This window comes from Perca flavescens, chromosome 16 (assembly GCF_004354835.1).
Source record: "Perca flavescens isolate YP-PL-M2 chromosome 16, PFLA_1.0, whole genome shotgun sequence".
In the NCBI taxonomy this organism is placed as follows: domain Eukaryota; kingdom Metazoa; phylum Chordata; class Actinopteri; order Perciformes; family Percidae; genus Perca; species Perca flavescens.
In genome coordinates, this window is record NC_041346.1 from 26,055,153 (window position 1) to 26,073,562 (window position 18,410).

At 40.2% G+C, this 18,410-nt stretch overlaps 1 protein-coding gene across 1 annotated transcript; it reads right to left on the bottom strand.

The window, feature by feature from the left end:
* Positions 1–10,337: 10,337 nt before the first annotated feature.
* Positions 10,338–15,041, bottom strand: LOC114570974 (zinc finger protein 703). Its single transcript, XM_028601673.1, has 2 exons — positions 14,311–15,041; positions 10,338–13,263 (listed from the first exon to the last, which is right to left on the bottom strand). Exons 1-2 carry the CDS (start codon positions 14,539–14,541, stop codon positions 11,746–11,748), a joined length of 1,749 nt encoding a protein of 582 aa, XP_028457474.1. The 5' UTR covers positions 14,542–15,041; the 3' UTR covers positions 10,338–11,745.
* Between the last annotated feature and the right edge of the window lie 3,369 nt (positions 15,042–18,410).

Consider the following 18,410-nt stretch of genomic DNA (forward strand, 5'->3'; position numbering starts at 1 on the left):
TCCCACAAACTTCGAGGAGCTGGTTCCAAACGCTCTTATTGTTATTCAACTTGCAGTGAGTTTAACCGTTTTTCCAACTTTAGGCATTAATGTCATAACAGAGTGTATTAGAGAGTGACTTCCAGCAGGGGGCAGCAGAGTCTATATGTGATGTAATGTCTCTACTTTCAGGTGTGTTTTACCCACATGTGACCCTGCCCCCACAGGTGGAAGAAGTAGGCCTGAAATGGGCAAGTACTCACCAGTACTTAGTACCGGCACTGCTGATTTTTGTCCACATGAGTTACCTTACTTCTAATTGTTATTAACAGTATTGTTATTAGGTTGATATTTATACTAAAACAGGCTAGAAACCATGATTTATGGGAGAAGAAAACAAGCAATTCCATGCAAAATCAGACATTCAGTGGCCCCATATAGCTCGAATGGAATGGTCCTTTGTTTCATAAGCACATTTTCAGACACTACAACGATTCGACTGAGATCGGCTGTCGATTCAGGTTCCTTAGATGGAATCTTTGAATAATCGATTATTTGGGGGTCACCCTACAAGATATATGTATGTATAATAATAATAATAATAATAATAATAATAATAATAATAATAATAATAATATACTGCAACCTTTTTTTTTTGTCCAATTCAGGCACTGATTCAGATCCTTTAGTTGCAAAGTACCACCGTGTCAACATGAAATTACAGACGTATTGTCAGAAAAAAATCAATGTTGGACATCTGCTAAAGTACTTAAAGCACTATTTTGAGGTACGCCTAACATTGTGGAGGAAAAGTAGAATACAAAGTGAAGGTATATTGTTGTAAAGATGACTTAAGTCAACTATAAATGGTCTATATATATAATTAGTTATTAACTATTAATAAAGCAACCTTAACCCTAACCATAACCATAACCAGTGCCTCCCAAAGGTGCCTTCCATGCAGTGCTGCCTGGAAGGCACCTTTGGGGACAAAAAACACCGATAAACAAAGCAAACAGTTACAACTCATAAACACAGTAGTGGAATGTAACTAAGTATATTAAGAACTGTACTGAAGTACCAATTTGCGGTACTTTACTTGAGTATTTACATTTGATGTTTCTTTCTACAGCTCAGAGGGAAATATTGTACTTTTTCCTCCACTACATTTATTTGACAGCTAAAGCTACTTTTCAGATTAAGATTGTACATAAAAACATATAAGATTGTAAAATATGTAGTAGTAGTAATAGTGTATTTTTGAAGATGGTTTCCAGTCTTTTGTTGCTCGTGACCTCTTACACAAAAGCAGTGTCTGGTTGGGGCCCATTGAGAAAGTTGTTAAAGGGTTAATTTCTTAAGCTATTTTTTTATTACACATTTTGTTTGTTTGTTTGTGCCACAACTATGAAGTTTATTTCTGAATGCCGTAAAACAATTATATGATATTATAGTAGATGTATTTCCCTTCATCGACCTCCAGGAGTAGCTGTTGCAGCATTTAATAAAAACATCAGTGCAGGGAGGAAAAGACTTGTCAGAGTTCATTTAGTATCCAGGAGACACCTCCGGCAATGCAAGCTAGCAGCTAGTTAGCCTGCCATTAATCATGGCTGACAAAGAACAAGGGTTAAAGGTTGGAAAGCTGCCAGAGACTCTGTTATAAACTGCCTGCTTATTCACAGCAAAGGAGAGCTGTGAGACATGGAGTTTGTTTACTGGCTCACATCTACAAAAGTGACCAGGGTTGATGCACAGTGACATAAAAAAACATTATTTTGTTTTCACAATTACTGCACCTTACCAACTATAATTACAGTCAAAACAGTCATTTCAACCATTACCATGACTGTTTTAATAAAATATCAATGTCCACTTGATCATGATATACTGACTGTCAAAATAAAAGTTTAAAAGCACTATAAACATAAACAAATGTTCGGATAATAGCCGTTTCCCCATGCTTCCAGTCTTTATTCTAAGCTAAGCTAACCCTCTCCTGGCTGTATCTTCATGTTCAGCAAACAGAAATAAGAGAGGTATCGTTCTTCTCATCTAACTTTCTGCAAGGGAGCAAATATTTCTATAACTAACCCTCTAAAGCCTGGTTAAAAAAAGGGTCTGATTATTAGATTAAATGTGAAAGATGTGACTCTTTGGGCTGCCTTTGCCTCCTGAGAAACATCTCCTCTGGTAGGAAGGAGCTCATTTCAGTGCCTGTCAGATATTCCAGCACAGAAAGACAGAGAACAAGGCAGGCATAGAAAAAGGAGGGTGCTGTTGTGTGTGGAGAGAGAGAGAGAGAGAGAGAGAGAGAGAGAGAGAGAGAGAGAGAGAGAGAGAGAGAGAGAGAGAGAGAGAGAGAGAGAGAGTGTGCAAAAATGGTACTTGTGACGGGGGAAGATTGAAGTCCTGTTAAGTGCTCTGCTTGAAAGCATGTCTGGCCTCATTAGCTGTCAGTTGTAACAATACTGAACTGGCAGTGAAGACAGGTTGGAGTCTAGTGGTCATAAATCACTCCTCGACAGCTGCCTGACAAGCTGGGAACCAGTACACAGGCACGGGCACCCTCTCAGCCCGTCAGACGTTGCACAGGCACACAAGAAATCACCGCCCTGAAATTACATAGAGCCTGCAAAATTGGGTGTTTTGTAAAAGGGAAATTGCTTTCATTTCACATGTATGTGCACTCGTATGTAACCCCTGCGCGCCTGTGTCCGTTAGCTAAATGAGCGGTGGCTGAAGGGACTTCAGTAGGGAGGGCGTAGGAGGAGGAGGGGGTGAAGAGCAAGGCCTGCAGGTCATTAATCACGGCCCCTGACATGCAGAGCAGGAGGCCAAGGCTCCCCTATTGCATACAGCTGCTGGGCCACACAGCACAGGCGATGTGTTGACCCTCGTATCCCCCCCCCCACTCCCAGCGCCTGTGGCTCTCATCTGTCCAACTCCCTCACTGTTTGTGTCAGTCATTTGTGCTGTCAGACACCTCCTCCTCCTGACCAACCGCAACGCTCCTCATGCAGGTTTTTACTTTTCATTTGAGCCAGTGAATACAACAAGTCGGATATTATATAACGTTTTGTTGCCTCGCTGGCGGGCACGGCTCCACCACTTTGGTCCAGATAATATCTCAACAACTATTGGATGGATTGCCATTAACATTTGCTTCGGACATTTATGTTCCCCCCCCTCAGCATGAATTCTAATAGCGTTGGTGATCTTTTAATGTTTCATCTAGCGCCAACGTCAGGTCAACATTTTAATTTGTCAGAGTGTTTGATCTGAGTATGTGATCTGAGTCTGTGTGATCTGGGTCTGGGGGCTCTTGCCCTTCCCTTTTGGTGTCATTTTTCAACGTGCAGAGCAGGGTTAGGTTTAGGCAACAAAACTACTTAGTTAGGTTTAGGGAAAGATGGTGGTATGGGTTAAAATAACATTTGTTACATAACTTACATACACGAGGTTAGTTAAGTATGCTATGTTATGTAAGTTATGTAGGTTGTGTCCGTAAACATATAACAGTCCTGTGTTAGTTTGACCCATCCATCCAAAACATATTTCATTTGTCCAATACATTGGTTTATGAACTAAAACAGGCAAAACTAATGACATTCCCATCAGCCTCAGTTGTACTTTGTGTTTAGCGCTAACGACGAAACCTCGCTAACACGCTAAACTAAGATGGTAAACGCGGTCAACATTATACCTGCTAAACATCAGCTTGTTAGCACTGGCGTTAGCATTTAGCTCAAAGCAGCCCCACAGGGCTGCGAGCATGGCTGTAGACTTCCAGTCTTGTTAAAAAGTTAAACATAAGCCTCTCTCTCTCTCCCAATACTTTCCATACAGTCTCTTTAGTCATTACCCATTCATGAAGAAAATACCTATGATTCCTTTCTTTTCAATTATTCCCCTTACTTGTTTCTGGTCGTTCACCCCCAAAACCTGCTCATCATTCATGCTGTCTTCCTTCAGTTATATTAGTTACACACCTCAGAGAGGCCCAGCACAACCAATAAACTAACTGGGAGCCAAATGTCCTGCTCAAAGGTGAGTTGTGAAGGGAAGGCGGGGGGCAGAGGTTACTTAATCACTATTCCCACCCACGTTTCCCCAGTTCATGCTTCAAAGAATCTCTGGGTTGCCTTAGCTCTTTTTTTTATTTAGCACTCTGAATTAAACCCAGAGTGTAGAATATATTAGCTATATAAAAAAATTATGTTTTGGGTGTTGTTGTTGGAGGTGAGAGCTGGGTCTGCCCAGTTGGTCTGAGTGAGTCCGGGTGAAGCTCGACAGCTCCAGTGATTAATGATGACAGACTGTGGAGCCGCTCCTTCCTCACATCTCAAGCCTTTAACCTCTCAATCAGCCTAAACCAGTCCAAAAACAAAAGCCAAAAGAAACGATAGAGGAATGTCAGAGATAGTGAATTTGTTTCTGGCTTTAAAACCATTAAGTCACAAATTACAAACATCTGCCTTTATACTTTGTCTGAATTGTCTGTGAGTTACAGATAGCGAGCTTCTGCTTGCCAGAACTAAACTCCTCTGCTTTCATTTGGTCTTCTCTCCAAATTTATCACTTCATCCATCATCTGACTATGTGGGTTTTTTTCAAGTGGTCCAAAAATAAAGAGGACACAGATGTCAGCCAATGCTATACCGATGTTTCTAAAAAAAAAAAACTGGGAGAAAAATGTTGAAAATACACTTTTCTCGCTTTCAGAAAAACACTTTCAGACTGAGCTGCACACAATATGTTGATCCACTACTTTGTTAAATACTCACATCCAACAATAAATTAGTCTGCACTTGAGCATACTACTGTAACATCTATCCCAGCACAATTTTGAGCATACTTCTACTTTATGTTTTGCTACTTTCAACGTCTATTTGTGAGGGAAATATTGTACTTTTTACTCCACTACTTGTATCTGACAGCTACTTAGATACTTTGCAGATTCAGATTAGTAAAACAAAATATTATATTTCAGCAAATAATTATGATGAATGAAATATAGATTAAGTTACCCAGAAGTATATAAAGTAATACAAATGAGCTCCACATTTACCAGCTGCAAAATTAAAGTGATGACCACATGAATGCATCAATAATGATAATCAAATAATATATACATTATTTTGAAATTCTGCATAATGAGTATTTTTACTTTAAGTAAATTTTTAAGCTAATATTTTTGTTTTTTTTGCTTAAGTAAGTAAGTAAATTGAATGCAGGACTTTTATTTGTAATCAAGTATTTTTACACTGTTGTATACTGTAACTAAAAGACCTGAGTAGGCTAATTCTTCCACCACCTCTTTTTCTTCATGTCAGTTTAAAAAAAGAATGTCGACCGAGGGAGTTTAGTGGTGTACAAGAGGGCAAACGCAATTATGGTTTCTTTGCTAATGTGCATGGCCCCAGCTGGTTTTGATCTGGCTGTGCTCTAAAGGGCTCCTAGCTCAGTTGTCAGCTCTCATGCATCACAGGCCCGGTGCTTAACGGAAAAACGTGCTTTGGCAGCGACCAGCGGAGGCCTGGAGGCCAGCGGGTGCTGCTGGGTTAGCCACATGCGGCGGGAGGGGGGTGGTGACACCATCCTCTGCCTTCCGCATCTGGATCCTCACGGTCACATTCCCTCATTCCTTTTGGTTTTTCACCCTCTTCATGAATTTAATTGGCCAGCGTGACCCAGAGCAGATGCCACGCCACAGACTTGGGAGGTCAGAAGAAAAGAAAAAGACTCCAAAATACACACATGGACGGCAACTGAAAGAAAGTACAAACCAGAATTAGAAAGAGATGCCTGCACGGAAATAAGCAGACATGATTGCTCAAATACAGTCATTAAGGAGGAAATGTTGTTTTTCAGGCTGTCAGGATGATTAATGAGGGACAGAAAATCCACTCAAATGCTGTTGTTTAGTCTAACCAGCAGACCTGATCTCTGCCACTAACGTAGAACAGACAGGGTGTGTGTGTGTGTGTGTGTGTGTGTGTGTTGAATCACTAAAAATGTACAATGAAAATGTACAGAGGAAAGCAGGAGAATTAAGGTGATATAAAACAGTATGTGTGTGACACAAACCTCATAGTGAATTGCAGTGTTTACTGTGTAACTCTAGTAATGATAATTATTAATGGTATTTTTTCGAGACAAGGACATATTTCCATTCAGAAACCACAACTGACCGTTTACTAAAGCTTCTGAAACAGTGATTCTGCAATCATTGCTTAGCGTTCGTATTTAGGCACAACAAGCGATTCAAGTTTTGAAATTCTTTACGTTTAATTTGTGTGTATGTGTTGCTGTAGTAAGACGCTCTTTAGTCATTTTATTTAGCCTTTCCAAAACCAAAAACACAAGATTGAAAGTGTAAAGAATGGAAAAAGCATAAAATGTAAGCCACAACCGTTAAATAGCTTACTACTACAGTAGTAACTGAGGTTTACTTCCAAGGCCAAGATACATACGTTTTGTGGGGTTACATTGAAGAAAGAAAAACTGTTCACAATAGCATATTCACTCTTTAGTGTTTCCCCACTTTGTGTAAGCCTGTCCCTGATGCTATCAGAGTTTAAGCTAACGTTAGCAGCTCTGTACTGCTCTTTAGCCCTTATCTTTAGCCCTTATCCTAAAATCTTTTTTTCTTTTGTAACAGTTAACTGTAAACACTGTGTGAAAAAACTAACAATAAAGCATAAATCTAACCTCTGTATGTAAGCTAACGTTAAGCAGCCAAAAAAGGCTCTGTTTAAATGAAATACTAGGACTAAGCTCTACACTGCAATACAAGAACAATAATTCTGTGTCATTATTTCCATGTAGTTTTCATAGATCATTAACTGGTCAGGATGCTAACCTTTTGCCTGGGAAATGTTAGCTTTAGCCTCATCATTTTAACATGTATACATCCAATGCACATTTAAGACCCTTTTTTTGTTTTAAAACAAGGTTTGAAACGTTGAAAAGTCATCAGCAATTTCAACCGACTCATGGAGCTAACATTAGCTTTTAGCTAGCTAGCTACATTTGCCAAATAATGCTGTTTCTGTATGTCTTTTCATAAATCATTAACCAGTCAGGATGCTAACTTTTTGCCTGGGACATGTTAGCGTTAGCCTAAGTATTTTAGCACGATATCATGTTTCTATCCATTAAGTGTAAATATTTTAATATTCTTGTTCTAAAACAAGGCAAAGTAATTCGGGGACAGCAATTTCAACCAACTCTGAACTAACGTTAGCTTCATTAGCTAGTTAGCTATAGCTACATAAAATCTGCTAATGACAGTTGTGGACTTCTAAAAATAAAAGGCCTGTTTCTGTCTACCCCTGTCTGAAATCAAGGACCCATTGTTTCAAATATCACTAAGAATTTCAGGTAGTAAACATGGCACCATTATAAATTGTAAACTGCATTATATCCTGTTCGTGACAGGCGTAGCAACAGTAACTAATGTGGGGGGCTCACGTTTCATTTACATGCCTAATTATGTTAATAATGAAAAATGTTTCCTGTAATTTTTTAATATGTCAGTTTCTGATGAAAAGCAATCAAATTCATATTTTCCTGGTTTCCTTCATGAGCACAACATTCATTCAAAAATACATTTGATGCTGCAATAGATCAACTGGTGTACAGTGAAAGTGTCTAGAAAATTAGCCTTCTTTGGGAGTTTTCTTGTGCCAGAAAGTGCTCAGAAACTCCAGATGTTTCCCAAAATCATGCTGGAAGGTTGATAAGGAATCAGCTTTCAACAGATGTCTTGTGCCACAGGACTCAGTGATTTAGTAGCTGTGAAGGATGAAACAGTGTTTCAGTGTCTCACAGCCTGACTGGCTTTTATCATTATGCAAGCAGCTGCAAGTCTGGGTGATGTCATGTCAGCGGATGGGAATGAGAAATTAGATGGTACATTTTGGATATTTAATGTATTTGGACGCGTTTGCTATAGCATGACAAACATTGTCATTGGAATGTGGCAATGAAGCACAAACGAATTTAGGCTGCAGCCAACTATTACTTTGAGGGTGAAAGTTCATGGAAATGATCTTAATTCAAGGACCACTTACTAGCTTTTTCTGGACCGTGAGATCCAGTTAAAGAATTATTTAGTAAATCTATTATTTTCATTATCTATTAATTTACAGATTATTTCAATCAATTAATTTGTAATTGTGTACAAAGTAATTTAAGTACACCTTGAGTAAGGATTATTTTTTATTATTTATATTATTCATTAATATACAGATGATTTCAACCAATGAATTTAAATTGCTAGATTTTTCTGGAGTATGAGATCCAGTTGAAAATTCTGGTAAAAAGCTAGTAAGTAGGAGTATTTTGTAAAGCTATTCATAATTAAACGAATTACTATATAAAACTGTAAGCCAGTGTCTCTTTGAGGAAAAAAGCTCATCTTCATTTGCAGCACCTGGGCAGGTTGATGTTATACATTAGGAGACAAGATACACCATAATGATTAAAATTAGATGACAAACAGGTTTTAGTGGTCACCAATAGGTGGCATCCCAATCCAGCAATATACTTCCCACTATACCTTTAGTACAGTAAATATATATTTTAAAAGCAAACTGAAGTGCAGCAAATTAACAAAACAATCTGTAAAATTTCTTCTAAGATCGACTCAAAACTAGCATTGACTGTCTTACTTTGTCGTAACAGCAGCCAACCAATTTCTTAGACTTAATAAACTTAAGTGTCTGTCTGTTTTCTGGGCCAAATCTGGCAACGTTAAACCTCTGGAGTGGGCCTGCAGGAGGATCTCATGCCCTCCTGCCGAACTCAGACATCCCACAACCGCATCTGAGACCACTGAAACAGGAGCGCTTTCTCTTGTTACAGCAGGGACTGGCTGTTTTGACCCCTGTGGGTCTCTTGTGAGAGACCAGCGTGGGTCATCTATACTTTGCCAAGGGTGTCACAGTGTCACGTTGCTAGGAAATGGCATATTACCGCTGCCAATCATGTGGTAACTTGAGAAAACGTCGGGACTTTATCTTGGATCTGATGCTCTGATTCTTATCAGGATCCTACAGTACTGTATGTATACGTTTCAGCCCGATAGGTTGGACTTTTCCGTCCACACATGTCACCATTTTTGTAAAACACACCGTTAGATGAAATCCATGAGCTACAAATAAGGGTGCTGTAGCTTTAAGGTGACCCTGCATTTACTGTAGAATAGAGGGACGTGAGCTGTATCCATGTGGTCTGCTTACGGAAGTAAACCTTGGTCATTAATCATGGGATTCTTTCACAGTAAAAATATGCTATAATTTAATATAATAGACAAAATAAAGTTTTGAAAAGCGTCTAGGATCAGCTGGAAATGGCATCGTCATAAAGCTGAAAACAGGGCTGTTTTTCTGACACCATGAAAAGTTGACTTTTTAGAGATACGTGGTTCTCACAGGACAGCGACGCTACAACCATATGATGATCGACGCTACAACCATATGATGATCTTATAGAATATGATGCATTGCTGTAGATTAAACTTCCCAACAGTATATAAAGGAGGTAAAGGTACTTTATTTGTCACATACACGTGTACACATGTAGCGAAATTCATTCTCTGCATTCAACCCCTCCCTCAGGGGAGCAGTGGGCAGCCAATGACAGCACCCGGGGACCAACTCCAGATCTGAGCCAGTGCCTTGATCACTGGCTCAGATCTGCCTGGAGAACCTAGTACATGTTTTTGATGGTGGGGGAAACCGGAGCAACCTTAAACATCTACAGCAGTAAAATGCAACATACACATGAATGAAGCAGGAATATTAATCCAGAAACATCAGATATAGTAAGTAAACGGGTACATTTTGTTAATACGTACCTTTACTTAAGTAAAGTTTTGAAGGAATCACTTTTACTTTTAGTGGAGTATTTTCACAGTGTGGAGTTATTAGTATTTAAAGTAGCCTAAAGCATCGGAATACTTCTTCCACCACCGCTAGAGAGTGTAAACCCTAAAGGTAGAGTTCTGTCAACTGGTACAACTGGTCGATGAAATATTTAGGAGATATTGTTGTAAATCAATAATATCACATGTATGGGCATCAGATTGTGTTTGCTGTGGGGAGTACTTCCAACAGGAAGCCACCATGTCCTCTCTACACTGGTTTTTAAAAAGAAAAGAACAAATTAAAGTGAAGTGCAACAGATTGACCTCAACGGACCTGAGATAATCATCAAAATCGTATTATTACTGTAGATTTACAGAGAACTCATGCGCTGTATAAACATTCTTGTCTTTTGATCAGAACTATTTAGATTCCTTACTGTGGAAAATATAAGACCAGATGCATAGAAATGAAGACAACAAAATATACATCTTCAGTGTGATTTATTTAACAAAATATGACCTCCCCTTTAATTGGATACCACCACAGGGTGTTCCAATTTTTACATAAAAATATCACATCTCCTTTTTATTGATTTGCTGTTAAAAATGAAAAACAAACAAAAAAAACTGAGGAGTTCAGAAAGAGAGAGAGAGATGTGATTTCAACATTCATTCTCGAAGAAGTGTTAAGACATATTCAACATCTGTCATCGTGTCTGCTTAGACGATCGTAAAATGAGAACAGATTTATATGGTAAACATGAAAGCCAGATACCCGGTAAAAAATAAATACAACTTCTCAGTAGGAGTAAACAAAACACAAGGAACCAAAACAAATCATCACAAACCATGGGGCTGAATAAACAGTTAAGATTGTATGCTGTGTCAAGCTTACATGCATCTCTTGCAAGGAGAAAGCGACTGTGGCCAGACTTGCATCAGCCCACGGCTGCAGCTTATTGCCATCCCTGCCACATTACATTTTTCCACATTAAATCATCGTCGTTTGCAGAGAGAACCCTGAACATCCAAGAGCTATTACACAGCGTCTAACCATCAATTTGCTGAGCCCAAGGGGCGGCAGAAGTCACCCAAGGGCAGTCATTTCTGTTGCAAAAGTATCCGAGCAATGTGCAGACATGCAAGTGCCACATGTGTCCTCTGATCTGAGTGGAGCCTGATTAGAAACACCAAATCTCGTATATAATCATAATGTATAAAGAAAGTGTGAAGATGCACTCAAATCAAAATCATGGACTTGCACTCCCACATCCCAGTTCCACTTGAATCCAGTCTTAAGTCAGCGGAAGCAGCAACTTTCCGCCATTAAGTAAAAGGCTTAAAATAATAGTTGGACATTTTGCTAAATGCGCTTATTGGCTTTCTGGCGGCAAAGTTAGTCAAGAATAATAATGCCACTCTTGTATGCTAGGTTAGCTTAGCACAAAGACTTGAAACAGCTAGCCTGGCTCTGTCCAGCAGCACCACCTCTGAAGCTCGCTTATTAACTCGCTTTAACTTATTTGTTTAATACTTACAAAAACTGAAGTGTAAAAACATGAATTCACCGTTTTACAAGGGGTTATGTGCTGGTCTTTTTCTTTGCTAGGAGCCGTAACATCCTATCTTCCTGGAAAATGAACGCTTTTATGTATTAAACAAACAAGATTTAAAAGGTGCTGGTAGGTGGTTACCTTTGGACAGAGCCAGGGTAGCTTTTTCCTCCTGCTTCCAGTCTTTGTGCTAAGCTAAGCTAACTGGGTGTAGTTTTATTTTTAAGAGAAAGATATGAGTGTGGTATCAGCTTTCTCATCCAACTCTCAACTAGAAAGCGAATAAGTGCATTTCCCACAATGTCGAACTAGTCCTTTAAAACTTATATAGAAGGTGTATCACTGGTAGCCCAGAGCAGATGCAGATCCAAGTCTTTGACTGTAGAGAGCGTAATGAGGGTAGTACGGGCCTGTGGTGGGCAGAGAGTGCAGGGAGATGGGGGAGGGTCCGGGGGGCAGATGGACCTTACTGTAGGGGTGATAGCGAGCTAAACCCAGGCTGGGGGGCGCCCTGAGAGAGAAGGAGCTGGGCATGGAGCCTGGACTGCTCTGGTGGGGGATATGAAGGTGGCAGGAGGCAGGTCCAGAGGAGGAAACCGAGATCAGCTTACTGTCCATTCCCAGAGGCAGGGCCGTGTGTGTGCGCAGGTGAGCCAGGAGCTCGTCGGACGTCGAGAAACGTTTGTCGCACGGCCCCCCGGCTGACACCCAGTTACAGGCGTGAGGGAGGGGATCGTTGTTGAGCATGAAGCCATACGTGTAGAGGGGATGTGAGAGGGAGGAGGACACGCTGGACGACATGGAGCTTTGGTGGAGGGAGTGCAGCGGGTGGGAGGGGTACACCAGTGGGAAGTTTGATTTGAGGGTGGAGGAAGGGTCGTGGAGGCAGGAGTTGCAGTTGCCTCCGCCGAGATGGGATACGCCCGGATAGCTTAGACAGTAGGGGTCCCTGCATAAACTCTGCATGAAGGAAGGAGGGGAGGCACCTGTGAGAGGGCTGGAGCTCGGGTGCTTTCCCATGCTTCCCACGCCGAGGCCCGACTTTGTCGGGTCCAGCCCGTGAGCAAACTGAGATGGGTAGCCAGCGTAAGCCCCCACTACAGATCCGTGGTAGCCCATATTAGAGGAGGGCAGGGGGTAGAGTGGTTGGCTTGTCTTATAAGGAGAAATGGGAGTTAGGCGGCCGGGGCGGAGGTTAGGCTGGGCAGACTCCGCTTTACCTCCCTCGTGGTTGGAACCACCGTCAGAGCTGCTGTTACTGCAGTTTGTGCTGGCTCGGACGTGGCTGGAGTTTGCGTCGTGTGGACTGTCTGAGTTGGACTTGTTCACGTCAGCGTCTTTTTTGGGATTGCTGCTGCTCGCGCTGGTGGGACTGCCCTGCTCATGTACAGTTTCTCCACTAGGAGTCCGGGAGTGTGACGCAGGCTGTCCACCAGGAGACTGACTCTGCTTGTGAGGCTGCTGCTGCTGAGTGTGTCCTGGTGGGGTGCTGCTGCCTGCTCTTGAGCTGGGTGAGGCAGCGTGGGGCGGATAGGACTGCAGGCCGTTGATTGAATTTCCATTAGTGGTGACATTATTGCTGGGTACCCTGAACCCAACTTTATCACTGCTGCTGGTAACTCCGTCCCTGCGACAGTCTCCACTGCCCTTGTTGTAGGGCTTAAAGCTACACTTGTCCTCCCCAGAGGGGCGGTGCTCCCCCCCGAGCTTCAGGCTGGAGCCGGACGACCGACTGCTGGTCTCCTTGTCCCCCTGGCTGCAGGACGAGCCCAGCTTGGAGGAGGACGGAGGGTCTGGTTTACCAATCTGAGAGCAGGTCTGTGCCAGCAGGGCCAGTGGACTCTTCTTGGCATCCAGCTACAAGAAATATAGATTCTGATTAGCTCTTTTATTGGACTCTGCACAGAGACATTAAACTATGCAACAAAATAAGGCAAGGTCTCTGACAAAATAATAAAAAAAAAAACGACAGTAAGTCCTCTGTAGGCCTGTACACTGTTGCTATATCAATTCATCTGACTATTGCTTTCTCGATTAATACTGTATAATTTATTTATAATTTTGTATATAAAATGACATAAAATAGCGAAAAATGACCAATATGATTTCCCAGAATCACATGGGACGTCTTCAAATTGCTGTTTTTAGAGCTCCAACGATTAGTCAGTCAACAGAAAAAAAATCGGCAACTTTTTTAACAATCAATTCATTGTTTCAGTCATTTTTCAAGCAAATACATAAAAAGCTAATTTGCTGCTTTTCTTTCTCATATATCATAAACAAACATCATAAACTGAATATCTGTGGGATTTTGGACTTTTGGTTCAACAAAAAAAGACATTTGAAAACATCACCTTGGGCTCTGTGTGGTTGTAGAAGGATTTTTTTTCTTCTTTTTTGGTAATTTCATACACTAAACGATAAACCGATAATGAAAATAATCGTTAACTGCAGCTCTGCTTGTTTGTATTGTCCTACCCAACAGTGTAAGACCTAAAAAGAAGCAGTTAACCATCACATATGACCCACAGCAGCAAATCATTCACGTTAAAGCAACGGACACCAGTGAAACAATGAGTTGAAAAAAGTTGTTTATTGTTGACTATGAATCGCTCCAGCTCTCATTTAAACAAATAACTAAGTCATTAGTCACTTGTCATTACTTGTGTGTTAATATGATTAAAGATCAGTTATGTCATTTGTATGATAATAACACACTGACGCAGAGAATATGAGAAGCGTCAGATTGTTGGTTGGATTTTATTCTCTATACCGAGGAATTTAAATTAGGGTTTGTCTTTGCTCTCATAAGGGATGACGACGCAAAACATGTTCACCACTCTGCAGTGCAAAAGAACTGTCCTCCCTAAATGATAAATGTGCTTTTAAAAGACAAAGAAATACCTCAATGCTCACTGGTGCGGGCGTCATAGGCTGTAAATATTCCGGGTGAAGCAAGTGTCCAGTGTGCGCAGTCAACATCTTGATAAGTCGGATGGGAAGCCGCTTTGCCTGCCGGAGTGGGTCTAGAGGGGTCAACAAAGAGACCACAGCACCGGGACGAGACTTTGTACTGTCGCTGGTCTCACTGAGCTCGATCGGCTTACTTACTGATCCTAAAGGGCGATATTTCATTGGGGAGAGGGCGCTGCGCTTTAGGTGGATGTGCGTTACTTTTTAGTCCAAAATAAGGTTTACAGGTGATAAATGTAATCCTGCAGCCACGTCCCATAACAAAAAAATAAATAAATAAAACGCAGCTGCTGGACGTCCTTAAATGTCCCGAAGGACGGAGAAGCCTCTCAGTTCGTTTGAAGCATCTTGATCTTCCGACAAGGCTACTATACTCCAATTTTAAACCAAAAAGACAAAAAGAAGTCCACTGTGTGAATTGCAGTGCGCAAAATGGACACAGTGCCCCTTCGGTAAACGCATAAAAAAGACTTGATATACTTTATTTAATTCCAAGCGTGGAGAGGAAACGTCCCAATGCGTGTTCTCGGTCCGGACTTCAGCAGCTCAATGATCACAACAGGCAGGACTTCAAAGTGTCCGCTGGGTGGCCGCATCAGTGACGACATGGGCGGGGAGGAAGGCGCGTGAAGGCGGAGCGACGGCATCCTCAAAGTGACAATCCTTCCACCAGCTTTTCACACAGTGGCGGAGGAAGTATTCAGAGCTTTTACTTAACTAAAAATAAAAATACTACAGTGTAAAAAAAAACAACTTTAATACAAGTTAAAGTCCTGCATTCAAACTTAAGTAAAATCATCAAAAAGTAGTCATTATAGAATGGCCCATATCAGATGAATATATATCACTTTAATGTCGCAGCTGGTAAAGAGGGAGCTCATTTTAATTACTGTATGTACTGGTGGGTAGCTTTATTTGTAATAATATATCATAATTTATGAGTTGATTTTTTATTTTGTAATAATAATAATCTAAATCTGCAAATCAACTACAGTAAATATATCAAATGAATGTAGTGGAGTAAAAAGTATGGTGTTTACCTCCATAATGTAGTGGAGTAGAAGTATAAAGGAGCAGAAAATGGAAATACTCCAGTACCTCACAACTTGAGTGAGTGAAATGGTTACATTCCACCACTGTATTTACTAAATAAAATATGATAAATGAAGTGATCTGCACTCACTATTTATTTATTTAAAATTAATTATTTATTTAAAATTACCCATTTAATTACATTTTACTCAAAAATTGACAAAATAGTCAACATCCACCTTTTGTGTTATAAACAGAACAATTATATGTCCTAAACCTCTGGACAGATTTATCTGTAAGCCAAATGTTGTGGTTGATCAGGAGATGCATAAACAAAAGAGCACAACATTGGTGGGCACCATGACTAAGAGAAGAGATCGGCTCTCACACAAGATTTCAGTAACAATGACTGACAGACAAATCATGAGCGTTGAATCATAAGGTTCAATCTCAGACTGCAGTTTTAACATCAAATGTTTGATATATGACCATTTAAACTCTAAGATTAGTCTAAATGGAAACTTTGCTCAATATGTCAGATGGTATAATTTCCAGCTCATGAAACGTAGATCTAAGGCATGAGCAGGGACGTCCCCCACTGACAACTTCACAGAGAGGGATACTATGAGTGTACCGGGATGCGGTGCATAAACCCCTTATTAAAACTAAAAATGCACTTTTGTGAGTGTAGTGGTGCAGAGAAAAAAGTCAGTGAGCAGTGGAAATAAGTCATATGGTCACATGAGTCATCCTTCACTCAGTTGTCAACAAGCAGATGAGTACACAGCAAGGCAAACACCAAAGGGTTTACAAGATCAGATGCTCGTTTTTCATAGCAAAGGGCAATTTGCATCTAAAGTTGTACTTCTATCAAATCTGATACACATATTTTTAGATTCAGTGTGAGGTTTCACTTCCCGAGGATATATTATCTCTGACTGAACATCCATAAATCTGCTTCAAAATCGTAGAAAAAAAGACGCTCCTTGTAACAGAACTCGCCTAACAAACTCACATTTTCAAGTTTTTTTAGTATCAAAGTAATCAATTAATAGTTGTCTCTACATCCATGGGTACAAACAGGAACTGCAAATAGCTAATTCAGCATATTTGAATAATGCCAATTTTGCAAAATGTAAACAAATAAAAAACCGGGGCTGAAGCGATATTGTATCTCAGTAGGACCTTTCTGGTTTAATAAAGGAAACATAAAAAAAATAAACAGCTAGTTAACTGTCTCCAAGGCAACATTACTTCTTGTTTACGTCCCACAAAGTACCCAAATGATTATGGTAACTGTAGTTCCAAAACTTAGAGCATGATTATATATACCACATTTGTCTGATTTCCTAAACCCTCTGAAGTTTGAAAGGTGCCCAACACTGCATTGTGCTGAATACTTTTACCATCATGAGATGAGATGAGACATAAGACTTTAAAAAAAAAAAAATGCTAAATGCAATTTTGAAAATATTTTGTTATTACATTAAGGTTTAGGACATTCACACCCATTTCTCTTACTTTAAAAAGTCCAGGTATGTTTTTAATTTTGACACGTGGAGTGACAGATCATTTGTCTCATGGCTTTTGCTCTGAGCATTAAAAAAATCAATAAAGTATACAGAACATGTCACTATAGAGTCTATTTTCTTTTAATTTATGCCATTTATACTGGGGAAGAAAAATGTGAAAAAGACAGATCGCCTCTATATTAATGGTTTTATAAATCTGGAATGTTAATAACTTTATTGCATTACCGCCTGCTGACTGACTTTGCAATGAGCTAATTTTGTTAACCTAATTATACAATGAATTGGTTAAAGTACTTAAAAATTACGGCTGACAAGAACTATTAGCAGCAGCCCAAAATAGTCTCAGTGTGAGGGGCTTTGATTCTCTGAATCCCTTGCCGCCTCAATTGAGTGCGAAATCATTCCTAATCCCTCATAACCTGTGGGCAAAAGGCTGCATAATGTGAATTAGCTGACGGATACTTGTACATATCCTGCAGGGTCCTCCTTAATCTTCAAAAGCAATGGTTCACATGTAAATATAAGAAAAGGGTAATAAATTAATACTTATGTAAAAGCACATGCAGTGAATTTTTTACAATCCTTGTTTACGATCTGAAATCAGTACTATGCGACGATTTAAAAAAAAAAAACTACATTTGGCTAAAGTAACTCTCGCCTTGACCTCATGCCATTAACAGCATAAACAGACACTCTGAGTCGTCCATCAATGTCCCATTTATGATAAGAAGCAGAGTGGGAGCACCATCTCATCAGGAAACAAGGTCACAGTCTGCACCACTGAAGAGGAGAGAGCACTGTGTGGTTTTAGTGGAGCTGGGGGGGGGTTGCCTTATCAAGTGTTGGCACAGGAGTTGTTAGTATACAGGCACAGATCTACTAAGTGCATTAACAACTTTCCTTACATGAAACTGCAGATCTGCATCTAAAAGAATGAGTATTTATGTAAATGTTGAAAAGATTAAGGAGCTGGCTCAGGAGAAAGTCAGACACAAAGCCTGTATGCATCAATCTGTAAGATAAAGTCACAAAGAGAAAAAGGAGCCTCGCTGCTAACATTATTACCATTTTAAGAAATACAATATTAGGCTTATTAAAATAATACTCTACTGATTTAGCATTGCACTCCTATAGCATTGTGGGACTCATGATAGTAAGATAAGTTTAAGCGACAGAACCAGAGATATCTTTTTCTTTCTGCGCATTCTTCTTCCTTCAGCACACCTAATGCCTAAATTACCCACAATGCAACTCGACTTAGATTGATTTAGCTGCTAAATGCTCCACTATGTTAGTAGTAGTAGTAGTTAGCTAGTAGATTTCAGAGCTTTTTTTCTCAGGCCAATATTGTAAAGTTGCGTCCCAAAAACCAAAACAATGGGCTGAAAGATGCTCTGTAGAGCTGAATCGAACTGTAGGCTTGTCACTACAAGAGACTCCTTTAACACTGCGCATAGTTATTTAATA

Coding starts and splice junctions, on each gene's coding strand:
- LOC114570974 (XM_028601673.1), bottom strand. CDS start 14,541: ATGAAATATCGCCCTTTAGGATCAGTAAGTAAGCCGATCGAGCTCAGT. Junction 13,264..14,310: donor CCGCACCAGTGAGCATTGAG/GTATTTCTTTGT, acceptor TATTTCTTGTAG/CTGGATGCCAAGAAGAGTCC.